At 41.4% G+C, this 13,633-nt stretch overlaps 1 protein-coding gene across 1 annotated transcript; it reads right to left on the reverse strand.

The window, feature by feature from the left end:
• Positions 1 to 4,370: 4,370 nt before the first annotated feature.
• On the reverse strand, positions 4,371 to 5,336 carry LOC114202852 (olfactory receptor-like protein OLF4). Its single transcript, XM_088016814.1, has one exon. It carries the CDS (start codon positions 5,301 to 5,303, stop codon positions 4,371 to 4,373), a length of 933 nt encoding a protein of 310 aa, XP_087872940.1. The 5' UTR covers positions 5,304 to 5,336.
• Positions 5,337 to 13,633: the final 8,297 nt, after the last annotated feature.

The raw sequence follows: 13,633 nt of genomic DNA on the forward strand, positions 1-13,633 counted from the left end.
CGTGAAAAAAGAGGTGTTGGTGAGGATGTGGGAAAGGGGAACCCTCTAGCACCAATGGTGGGAATGCAGGCTGGTGCAGCCTCTCTGGAAAACAATATGGAGGTTCCTCAAACAGTTCAAAATAGAACTATCCCTAGTACTTTTAAGGTGTTACTTTTTATAGCAAGGAAGGATTAAGGTAGCAGATTGAACGGGATTGCTAATCAACTGCTATTAAGATAAAAAGATTAGCGATGGTTGTCCAGGTGGGACAAGGTAATCACAATGGTCCTCCAAATGTTGATGAGGGAGACAAAAGAGTTGGTGTCAGAGAGACTTTGAGAATGCTGCCCTGCTGGCTCTGAAGCTGGAGGAAGAGCCATGAAGCAAGAATGCAGGTGGCCAAAAATTGAGACTAGAATTGGAAAGAAAACAGATTCTCCCGTGTGCCTCCAGAAGGAACTTAACTGTACAGACATGTTACTATGGGCAGTATGAGACTCCTTTCAAGCTTCTGCTTCCAGAAGTTAAGAGTACATGTGTGTTTGTTTTAAACAAGTAGCGTGGGGATATTTTACAGCAGCAGGAGGAATCTCATGTGGACATAGTCAATGAAATTATTTGAGGATATTAAGTTTAATCTTTCCAATTCATTCAGCACTTCCCTTGGATAGGGCAAATTACATTTGAAGAACCCACATTAATTAGAAAAAAAATTAAATCAGTTTGGAGACATTCTGCCCCATCAGCTGGTATGGTGAATTCCTCGTGGCATAAATGTGCCTGTGGTTTGATTCTGGGGCCTTTGAGGCAGTGACATAGCAAAGGAACTCAGGATCAAAATTAAGGTCACTCATTGTAATTTATGATTTTGTGTCTATATATATATATATATCTGCACCTTTTTATTTCATGTTAGTTCAACCATTCATTCTTTTTCAGTGCTACCCTTTCCAACTCTCCCTCAAGTTTTCTTTCAACATAAAAGATGATATCATAAATTGTATAAACATTTGGGAGTGGGCTTATTTTAAAGAAAAATGTGTACAAACACACACACACACACACACACAAGTCACAACCACTATACTGGAATGTTTTCTTAGGAGTAAAAAAAATGAATTTCCATACATTTCGTTCTTTTCTAACAAGATTCATTTAACATTATATTTAGTATTCTGCACTGCCTTGAGAAATAAGGAAAGAGGCTCAGGGAGCTTAAATTTTTAATAAGTACCTAACAGAGCAGTTGAAGCTTACCTAACAGTCTTATTATATACAAATTGAAATATGCACTATGTACTCTTCCTTTTCGTGTAGCTCCTTTAATTCATCAAATTCTATACTTTAAATATGCAGTTTATTGTATGTCATTATACTCCAATAATTGAATTAAGTGGAAAATATCTACGGTGTATGGCTAAGAGTAGGGCCTAGAGCACAGGTAGCTGACTCTCCATTGACGGTTTGGGAGAGACCTCTTCGAACAGGGAAGGAAAACAAGTGTTTTCCTTAGATGCAGGAACAGTGGGATGAAATTCAAACGGTTCACTTAATTTTATTTAATTTCTAAATAGAATATCTTACATATAGAAATGTAGTAATAAGGCCATAAATTGGCTGAGACAGAAGAACACTCCAGCGACATACAACACCATGGATGAACCTTAGAAACACAACTTAGAGATTCACTCCTGACCACAGACCCCTGAGGAGCCCGTCAGAGATCAGAAATGCTTCTGAGAATATAATGCCATTTGATTGTAAAAACATAATTGATGAGGAGAACAAAGGCAAGAGAAATGTAGGTAAAAGTTAATCTCCTTACAATCTGCAGCCCCTGTTGAATCCCTCAGACATTCAGAGCATGACACCACCCGAGGAACTCAGGGCTGCCTTAATGTTGATGTTTCATTAGATACTGACAGCAACCTCATCTTGACAATAGCCAGCCCTCTAAGGTCCTGTAAACCTCATGTTCAGCGCACAGAATTTCCTCAGAAACTTACATTTTCTCTACCCCCCTCCCTCCCCAAGAATCAGCCACTCTTCACAATCCCAGGGAAGCTCTTTCTGCCCCCAGGTCCTGTCTCTGTGCTATAATAAAAGCATATCTTTGCGCCAAAATTGTCTCAAGAATTATTTCTTGACCATTGCATTTGACCACCCCACATCAGTATAATATCCCATTTGACAAGGACAACCTGTTAAACAGCAGAAGCTGACACAATAATCTCACAAACAGACATGAGGCAATTAGAACATGTGCTGCTTTTTATTTGTGGTCTATGATCTGATATTAAGGAGAGCAGTCATGATCTTTCTGTTATTCAAGTTTATTTCTGATGACGTTAGGACCAGCTGACTATATGTGGGCTTCCTTCTGGGCCACTGGGACAGTTTGAAGGACATGCATATTGGTGCAGAAGAAATGGTGATCCTGAACCACATGACCAGCAGGACATTCAGCTTATCTGTGAAGCGTCCTCTGGTCATGCAGGTGGGAGAGATTTCTGAGGAGGAAGAAGGTACAAAATGAATGATGTTGATACTATTCATTCACTATCCCTTAGCATTTGTGACAAATATTAGGAAAAGGGAATTATTTTGTGTAACAATAGAAAGAGCCATATTAGCAGGTAGCATTGGATGTTTTCTAGTAGAAATAGGGAGATAATGGGTGATAAAACATAGAAAACTCTAACCAACACTTCACCTCAGTGAATAAACCTCCTCAGTTGTGGACATCAGTCTTTCATGCTCCAATAAATAGATGCACAGCATGAGCTGTGATGTAAAAAAAAAAAGAAAAGAAAGAAAAATATTTTGCCTAGTAACAAAATGAGTGTTTTGAAATTTTGCTTCATCATACTTATGGTCATCCTGACACTAAGAAAATATAAGGTCAATTTATTTATTCTAATTTGTCTTTCTATGTAGACTGCACTGGAAGAGATATTCTTGCTAATCAGTGTTTGCATGTGGCTATGGTAGGAATTCCATATATTGAGCTGAATTACAGTAACAATAGCATAAGATGAAAATTGAGAGGGAGGCAAACCATAAGAGACGCTGACTCCAGGAAACAAACTGAGGGCTGCTGGAGGGGAGGTGGGTGGGGTAATGGAGTAACCGGGTGATGGGCATTGAGGAGGGCACTGGATGGGATGAGCACTGGGTGTTATATACAACTGATGAATAAGTAAATTCTACCTCTGGGGAAAAAAGGAGGATACTGGTTAGGAAACACAGGAGCATGTTTGTAGAGTAAGTACCTGAAATTAAGCTTTTGATTTCTTAGGTATGCAATTCAAGGACAACCATGTTGAATAAACACAATTGTGGAACACTATTACCAGATAAGCCCTCAGGCTGCCCCCAGCCATGAAATACCTCTTCAGAAAGCCCTGATGGCCTTCATACTGACACATGAGTGACCCTGCTTTTCCCCATTCAGCACCCAAATTCTAATCATATAAGATTCTCTAATAAAGCATGAACCCGCAAACCCCTATATACTCTGGTCATGAACCTTAATAAAGACAAACCCCTCAGTGATGCTCTCTCTTTCTCCCTGTCAATGCCTCTCTCCTCCTCTGAGACCTCCCCGAATGGCCTTTGGTTTTTCCATGTGCCCTCCAGCACCTGTGAGGAATAAACCTTGGTTTTTTAGAGTTCTTTGATGGATGTTGCTGAGGTGTGTGTTACAGTCACAATAAGAACCAAGGGGCTGGTGCAGCCACAGCAGAAACTCTGGTCAGGGAAGCATTTATGGGAATGTTTACAAGCACAGGGGTGCAGGGGAATGTCTGGGCTTTCCTAGCCTAAGCATCCCTGTCAGTAGCCCGAGACTTAAACAGAACAATGTTAGAGACCACATTTTCAGGAAGAGGAGTAAGGGTATATGTGTAAAAAGACTAACAGACTCAGGGTGAGAACTGTGGTTTTGTATTCTCCTCCACAATAAGGTTATATGAAGGGCTTAGTGGCCAAGGTAGTATCTTCCATATGAAGAATACAACCCATGATTATTCTTTGGGGAAATCTAGGGAAAATTTACTTGAAATGAAGTTAGTTTGAAGAAATCCAACTTGCCCCTTGTAAGATACAGAAATTTCCAGGCATTTGTGATTCAAGGTTGGGGAAATGATTAGGAATATATGAAGGTAGACAAAGTGAAACCTGTCTGTGTATCAGACAAAATAGAAGGTTAATAAAGTGAGTTACTTAAATGTATGGAAAAGTTGAATTCAAACTAATGGAAATTCCAGGAAGTAAATAGAAGGAGTCGATTCTACCTCCATAGTCTGATCAAGGAATGGCAGTTCCTGACTCTGAGGCTCTGAGCCCTGCAATCATGGGCACTTCTTCAACCCCGAGACTACTGACCCTCAAATTACTGGAATCCCAACAATTCTTTTCAGAGCCCTCTTTATGTCTCTGTTCCTCAGGCTGTAGATGAAGGGGTTCAGCATGGGCGTCACCACCGTGTACATCACCGAGGCTACTGCACCTGAGTGGGAGCTCTGGGGAGCAGCAGAGCTAAGGTACACTCCTAAGCCTGTACAATAAAATAAGGAGACCATGGAGAGGTGAGATGCACAGGTGGAAAAAGCTTTATACTTGCCCTGAATTGATGATATCTGACATATGGAGGAAACAATCTTAAAGTAAGAGTAAAGGATCCCAGGCAGGGGAGCAAGACCCAGCAGCACAGTTGCAAAATACATCACCATGTCGTTAAGAAACATGTCAGAACAGGCCTGCCCAACCACCTGATTGAGTTCACAGAAAAAGTGGGGAATTTCTACCTCTGTACAGAAGGACAGCCGCAACACCATTAAGCTCTGTAACAAGGAATTCAGCACACTGATGATCCAGGAAACCAGAACCAGCAGTCCACAAAGCCAGGGGTTCATGATGACCGTGTAGTGCAGGGGGTGACAGATGGCCACGACGCGGTCATAGGCCATCACAGTCAGGAGAAAATCATCCCAGCCTGCAAAAAGTAGGACAAAGTACATCTGTGAGACGCAGCCGGCATAGGTGATGACTTGGCTCTGAGTCTGGATGTTCCACAGCATCTTGGGGACGGTGGTGGAGGTGAAACAGATGTCTGCAAATGACAGGTTGGCGAGGAAGAAGTACATGGGGGTGTGGAGGTGAGAGTCTGAGCTGACGGCCAGGATGATGAGCAGGTTCCCCAGCACAGTGATCAGGTACATGGAGAGGAAAAGCCCAAATATGAGGGGCTGCAGTTCTGGGTCCTCTGATAATCCCAGAAGAAGAAACTCTGAAATTTGTGTATCATTGTCTGATTCCATGTGGTGGTGGTGACTACAGGGGAAGAAAAAAAATAAGATAATAATTTTCAAGCAAATGGGCTTCATTTATGTACTTTATTCATTTTTTTATTTTTTAAGTTTTTATTTAAATTCCAGTTAGTTAACCTCCAGTTTAATATTCATTTCGTGTGTACAGTATGGTGATTCAGTGCTCTATACAACACGTGGTGATCATCACATGTCCCCTCCCCAATTTCCGTCACCTATTTCCTCCATCCTCCCACCACATCCCCTCTGGTAACCATCAGTGTGTTGTCTGTAGTTAAGAGTCTATTTCTTGGTTTGTCTCCCTCTCTTTTTTTTTCCCCCTTTGCTCATTTGTTTAGTTTCTTAAATTCCACATATGAGTGAAATCATATGGTATTTGTTTTTCTCTGACTTATTTCGCTTAGCATAATACTCTCTAGTTCCACTGTGTCATTGCAAATGGCAAGATTTCATTTTGTTTTATGAATGAGAAATACTCCATTGTACTATATATACCACATCTTCTTTATTCATTCATATATTGATGGACACTTGAGCTGTTTCCATAGTTTGGTTATTGTGAATAATGCTGCTAAAAACATTAAGGTGCATATATCTCTTTGAACTAATATTTCTGTATTCTTTTGGTAAATATCTAATAGCGCAATTGCTGGGTCTAGGTCAGTTCTATTTTTAACTTTAAAAAAAAGTTTATTTATTTGAGAGAGAGAGAGAACTCACACACAAGGAGGGGGAGGGGTGGAGGGAGAGTGAGTAGCAGGATCCCCGCTGGGCAAGGAGCCTGATGTGGGACTGGATCCCAGGATCCTGAGCCAAAGGCAGATGCTTAACTGACTGAGCCACCCAGGCATCCCTATTTTTTAACTTTGTGAGGAATCTACATCGTTTTGCAGAGAGGCTCCAACAGTTTGCATTCCCCCTGAGTAAGGAAAGGGATAAGGTATAGGCAGGGAGAGGTAGGAGGCTCCTGAATGCCCTGACTAGGCTCCTGCAGAGCTAATTAACCAGGCTCACAGAAATCCCAGATGCAGAGAAATGTTATAGACAAGATATTAACCAGGGAGAAGGGAAGTAAGGAATCCACCTTGTTTGTCCCAAATATAGATGAGATATTCACATGATAGCTACAAATTCACTTTGTTTGTCTTAAATGTTATAGATGAGATATTTACCAAGTTCCCTGGTCAATTTTCGATAAAAAAGACTGACTGTGGCGGAGGCGGAGCAAGATGGCGGAGGAGTAGGAGACCTAGATTTCGTCTGGTCTCAGGAATTCAGCTGAATAGGGATCAAACCATTCTGAACACCTACGAACTCAACAGGAGATCGAAGAGGAGAGTAGCAACAACTCTCTGAACAGAGAAGTGACCACTTACTGGAAGGTAGGAAGTGTGGAGAAGTGAATCCGAGGCGATATTCGGGAGGATAGACGGCGGGGGAGGGGCCTCCGCCGGCCGCTTCTGGCAAGTGATAGAGCCGCGGAGCACAAAATCAGAACTGTTATAAGTCGGCTCCGCTGAGGGACGTCGCTCCAGTGGCTAAGCAGGGGGTGGAATCTTCCCGGGACAGTGTGGTCTCAGGACCCTTGGGGTCACAGAAAGACCGGGGGAGGCTGAGTGCGCCAGAGCTCCCAGGTGTCGGAGCGGGGAAGCCGGCTGCAGAGACGGAGCTGAGGCGCGGGCTCTCAGCTCGGGGTTGCCATAAAGTGTGATCTGCGGCCCAGTCAGGCCACTGCTCCTGCAGGAGGGACCCAACAAACGGCAGATCCGGGGAGACTCCCCTTCCTTCCAGGGGAGGAGCGGCGCGGGAGCGCACTGCAGGGATCTACTGGGTTTGGAGACTCCACACGGGGTCGGGTGCCAGAGATAGAAATGCTCGGTCACAGGCCGGGTGAGCACGGAGTACGGCAGGAGACCGGGGACAAGGGAGTGACTGCTTTTCTCTGGGGGCGCACTGGGGAGCGGGGCCCCGAGTTCTCAGCTCCCCCGGGTGGAGATTGGGAGGCCACCATTTTTGCCCTGGTCCTCCAAGACTGTACGGAGAGCTTGCAGGGAACAAAAGCTCCTGAAAGCAAACCCGAGCAGCTTGCTTAGCCCGGACCGACAAGGGCGGGGCAATTCCGCCTCCGGCAAAGACATTTGGAAACCACAGCAACAGGCCCCTCCCCCAGAAGATCAGCACGAACAGCCAGCAAGCCAAGACCAAGTTTACCGATCAAGGAAACGGGAGAACTCCAGCGCTAGGGGAATACTGCACATAGAATTCATGGCTTTTTTTAACATGATTCATTAGTTCATCAAAGTTAATTTTTGTTAACTGTTTTTTTTCTTTTTCCCTTTTTCAACCAACATCTTATCAATCTCTTTTTTAAAAAAAAAATTTATTTTTCATTTTTAGAGTCATATTATATCCCTTCATAGTAGTTACCCTTATTTTTGGCATATATATATAAGTTGTTCTCTCTTTAAAATTTTGAGATACAGTTTCTTCTAACAGATCAAAATATACCCCAAATCACTAGTGTATGGTTCTGTTCTACTCTCCTGCCTGATCACATTCTCTCCCTTTTTTTTTTTTAAATCTTCCTTTTTACAAACAACTTCTTATCTTATCAAGTCCTTTTATAAAATCTTTTATAATTTTCATCCTTACAGTCATCTTCTATCCCTTCATTGTATCAACCCTTATTTTGTACATATATGTCTTTCTTCCTTTAAAATTTTAGGAGGCACTTTTTTCTAACAGACCAAAATATGCCCAAAATCTAGTGTGTGGCACTGATCTATGCACTAGCCTGATCATATTTGATCACATTCTGCTATTTTTGTATTGTTATGTTTTTGTTTTTATCTTTTTTTCTTTCTTTTTTTTTTCTCTTTCTTTTTTCTTTCTTTCCCTTTCTTTGCCCCTGGTTTCAGGTCTTTTCTGATTTGTATACAGTATATTTGCTGGGGACGTTGTAAACCTGTTAGCATTTTGTTCTCTAATTCATCTATTCTCCTCTGGACAAAATGACAAGACAAAAAAAATCACCTCAGCAAAAAGAACAAGAGGTAGTACCGTCAGCCAGGGACCTACTCAATACGGACATTAGTACGATGTCGGACCTAGAGTTCAGAATCATGACTTTAAAGATACTAGCTGGGCTTGAAAAAAGCGTGGAAGTTATTAGAGAAACCCCTTCTGGACAAATAAAAGAACTAAAATCTAACCAAGTCGAAATAAAAAAGGCTATTGATGAGGTGCAATAAAAAATGGGGGCACTAACTGCTAGGATAAATGAGGCAGAAGAGAGAATCAGTGATATAGAAGAACAAATGGTGGAAAATAAAGAGGCTGAGAAAAAGCGAGAGAAACAACTACAGGATCACGGGGGCAGAATTCGAGAGATAAGTGATACGATAAGACGAAACAACGTTAGAATAATTGGGATCCCAGAAGAAGAAGAAAAGGAGAGAGGGGCAGAAGGTATATTGGAGCAAATAATAGCAGAGAACTTCCCTAATGTGAGGAAGGAAACAGGCATCAAAATCCAGGAGGCACAGAGAACCCCTCTCAAAATCAATAATAATCGGTCAACACCCCGACATCTAATAGTAAAACTTACGAGTCTCAGAGACAAAGAGAAAATCCTGAAAGCAGCTCGGGAGAAGAGATATGTAACCTACAATGGTAAAAATATTAGATTGGCAACAGACCTATCCACAGAGACCTGGCAGGCCAGAAAGGACTGGCAAGATATCTTCAGAGCACTAAATGAGAAAAATATGCAGCCAAGAATACTATATCCAGCTAGGCTGTCATTGAAAATAGAAGGAGAGGTCAAAAGCTTCCAGAACAAACAAAAACTAAAGGAATTTGCAAACATGAAACCAGCCCTCCAAGAAATATTGAAAGGGGTCCTCTAAGCAAAGAGAGAGCCTAAAAACAGCAAAGATCAGAAAGGAACACAGACAACATACAGTAACAGTCACCTTACGGGCAATACAATGGCACTAAATTCATACCTTTCAATAGTTACCCTGAATGTAAATGGGCTCAATGCCCCAATCAAAAGACACAGGCTATCAGATTGGATTAATAAACAAGACCCATCCATATGCTGTCTGCAAGAGACTCATTTTAGACGCAAAGACACCGCCAGATTGAAAGTGAGGGGGTGGAAAAATATTTACCATGCTAATGGACACTAAAAGAAAGCTGGGGTGGAAATCCTTATATCAGACAAATTAGATTTTAAAACAAAGACTGTAATAAGAGATGAGGAAGGACACTCTATCCTACTTAAAGGGTCTATCCGACAAGAAGATCTAACAATTGTAAATATCTATACCCCGAACATGGGAGCAGCCAATTATATGAGGCAATTAATAACAAGGGCAAAGAAACACATTGACAACAATACAATAATAGTGGGGGAATTTAACACCCCCCCTCACTGAAATGGACAGATCATCTAAGCAAAAGACCAACAAGGAAATAAAGACTTTAAATGACACACTGGACCAAATGGACTTCACAGACATATTCAGAACATTCCATCCCAAAGCAACGGAATACACATTCTTCTCTAGTGCCCATGGAACATTCTCCAGAATTGATCACATCCTAGGTCACAAATCAGGTCTCAACCGGTACCAAAAGTTTGGGATCATTCCCTGCATATTTTCAGACCACAATGCTTTGAAACTAGAACTCAATCACAAGAGGAAAGTCGGAAAGAACTCAAATATATGGAGGGTAAATAGCGTCCTACTAAAGAATGAATGGGTCAACCAGGAAATTAAAGAGGAATTAAAAAAATTCATGGAAACCAATGAAAATGAAAACACAACTGTCCAAAATCTTTGGGATACAGCAAAGGCAGTCCTGAGAGGAAAGTATATAGCAATACAAGCCTTTCTCAAGAAACAAGAAAGGTCTCAAATACACAACCTAACCTTATACCTAAAGGAGCTGGAGAAAGAACAGCAAAGAAAGCCTAAACCCAGCAGGAGAAGAGAAATCATAAAGATCAGAGCAGAAATCAATGAACTAGAAACCAAAAGAACAGTAGAACAGATCAACGAAACTAGGAGCTGGTTCTTTGAAAGAATTAACAAGATTGATAAACCCCTGGCCAGACTGATCAAAAAGAAAAGAGAAATGACCCAAATCAACAAAATCATGAATGAAAGAGGAGAGATCACAACCAACACCAAAGAAATACAAACAATTATAAGAACATATTATGAGCAACTCTATGCCAGTAAATTACATAACATGGAAGAAATGGGTGCAATCCTAGAGATGTATCAACTACCAAAACTGAACCAGGAAGAAATAGAAAACCTGAACAGACCTATAACCACTAAGGAAATTGAAGTAGTCATCAGAAATCTCCCAAGAAACAAAAGCCCAGGGCCAGATGGCTTCCCAGGGGAATTCTATCAGACATTTCAAGAAGAATTCATACCTATTCTCCTGAAACTGTTCCAAAAAATAGAAATGGAAGGAAAACTTCCAAACTCATTTTATGAGGCCACCATTACCTTGATTCCAAAACCAGACAAAGATCCCATCAAAAAGGAGAATTACAGACCAATATCCTTGATGAACATGGATGCAAAAATTCTCACCAAAATCCTAGCCAATAGGATCCAACAGTACATTAAAAGGATTATTCACCACGACCAAGTGGGATTTATCCCTGGGCTGCAAGGCTGGTTCAACATCCGCAAATCAATCAACGTGATACAATACATTAACAATAGAAAGAACAAGAATGATATGATCCTCTCAGTAGATGCAGAAAAAGCATTCGACAAAGTACAGCATCCTTTCTTGATCAAAACTCTTCAGAGTATAGGGATAGAGGGTACATACCTCAATATCATAAAAGCCATCTATGAAAAACCTACAGCGAATATCATTCTCAATGGGGAAAAGCTGAGAGCTTTTCCCCTAAGGTCAGAAACGCGGCAGGGATGTCCACTCTCACCACTGCTATTCAACATAGTATTAGAAGTCCTAGCCACAGCAATCAGACAACAAAAAGAAATCAAAGGCATCCAAATCGGCAAAGAGGAAGTCAAACTCTCACTCTTTGCAGATGATATGATACTCTATGTGGAAAACCCAAAAGACTCCACCCCAAAACTGCTAGAACTCATTCAGGAATTCAGTCAAGTAGCAGGCTATAAAATCAGTGCACAGAAATCAGTGGCATTCCTATACACAAACAACAAGACAGAAGAGAGACCAATCAAGGAATCGATCCCATTCACAATTGCACCCAAAACCATAAGATACCTAGGAATAAATTTAACCAAAGAGGCAAAGGATCTGTACTCAGAAAACTATAAAATACTCAGGAAAGAAATTGAAGAAGACACAAAGAAATGGAAAAACTCATGCTCATGGATTGGGAGAACCAACATTGTGAAGATGTCAATGCTACCTAGAGCAATCTACACATTCAGTGCAATCCCCATCAAAATACCATCCACTTTTTTCAAAGAAATGGAACAAATAATCCTAAAATTTGTATGGAACCAGAAGAGACCCCGAATAGCCAGAGGAATATTGAAAAAGAAAAGCAAAGCTGGCGGCATCACAATTCCGGACTTCCGGCTCTATTACAAAGCTGTCATCATCAAGACAGTATGATACTGGCACAAAAACAGACACATAGATCAATGGAACAGAATAGAGAGCCCAGAAATGGACCCTGAACTCTATGGTCAACTTATCTTTGACAAAGCAGGAAAGAATGTCAAATGGCAAAAAGACAGTCTCTTCAACAAATGGTGTTGGGAAAATTGGACAGCCACATGCAGGAGAATGAAACTGGACCATTTCCTTATACCACACACAAAAATAGACTCCAAATGTTTGAAAGACCTAAACGTGAGACAGGAGTCCATCAAAATCCTAAAGGAGAACACAGGTAGCAACCTCTTCGACCTCAGCCGCAGCAACTTCTTCCTAGAAACCTCACCAAAGGCACGGGAAGCCAGGGCAAAAATGAACTATTGGGATTTCATCAAGATAAAAAGCTTTTGCACAGCAAAGGAAACAGTCCACAAAACCAAAAGACAACCAACAGAATGGGAGAAAATATTTGCAAATGACATATCAGATAAAGGGTTAGTATCCAAAATCTATAAAGAACTTATCAAACTCAACACCCAAAGAACAAATAATCCAATTAAGAAATGGGCAGAAGACATGAACAGACATTTTTCCAAAGAAGACATCCAAATGGCCAACAGGCACATGAAAAAGTGCTCAACATCGCTCGGCATCAGGGAAATCCAAATCAAAACCTCGATGAGATACCACCTCACACCCGTCAGAATGGTTAAAATTAACAACGCAGGGAACGACAGATGTTGGCGGGGATGTGGAGAAAGGGGAACCCTCCTACACTGTTGGTGGGAATGCAAGCTGGTGCAACCCCTCTGGAAAACAGTATGGAGGTTCCTCAAACAGTTGAAATTAGAGCTACCATTCGATCCAGCAACTGCACTACTGGGTATTTACCCCAAAGATACAAATGTAGGGACCCGAAGGGGTACGTGCACCCCAATGTTTATAGCAGCAATGTCCACAATAGCCAAACTGTGGAAAGAGCCAAGATGTCCATCGACAGATGAATGGATAAGAAGAGGTGGTATATATACACAATGGAATATTATGCAGCCATCAAAAGGAATGAGATCTTGCCATTTGCAACGACGTGGATGGAACTGGAGGGTGTTATGCTTAGTGAAATAAGTCAATCAGAGAAAGACATGTATCATATGACTTCACTTATAAGAGGAATTCTTAATCTCAGGACAAAGTGAGGTTTGCTGGAGTGGTCGGGGGTGGGAGGGATGGGGTGGCTGGGTGATAGACATTGGGGAGGGTATGTGCTACGGTGAGCACTGTGAATTGTGTAAGACTGTTGAATCATAGATCTGTACTTCTGAAACAAATAACGCAACATATATTAAGAACAAAGAAAAAGAAGAAGATAGCAGGAGAGGAAGAATGAAGGGGAGTACGTCAGAGGGGGAGACGAACCAGGAGAGATGATGGACTCTGAAAAACAAACTGAGGTTTCTAGAGGGGAGGAGCATAGGGGGATGGGTTAGCCTGGTGATGGGAATTAAAGAGGGCACATTCTGCATGGAGCACTGGGTGTTATGAACAAACAATGAATCATGGAACATTACAGCAAAACAAATGATGTAATATATAGTGATTAACATAACAATAAAAAATTAAAAAAAAAAAACACTGACCGTAAAAGCCTTTAGTGTCAACCCATTCCAGACTCCTCTCATTCTAGAGAG

The sequence above is a fragment of the Eumetopias jubatus genome, unplaced genomic scaffold, assembly GCF_037043125.1.
Source record: "Eumetopias jubatus isolate StellerSeaLion01/CBP00866 unplaced genomic scaffold, mEumJub1_p1.0 scaffold_1, whole genome shotgun sequence".
NCBI lineage: Eukaryota > Metazoa > Chordata > Mammalia > Carnivora > Otariidae > Eumetopias > Eumetopias jubatus.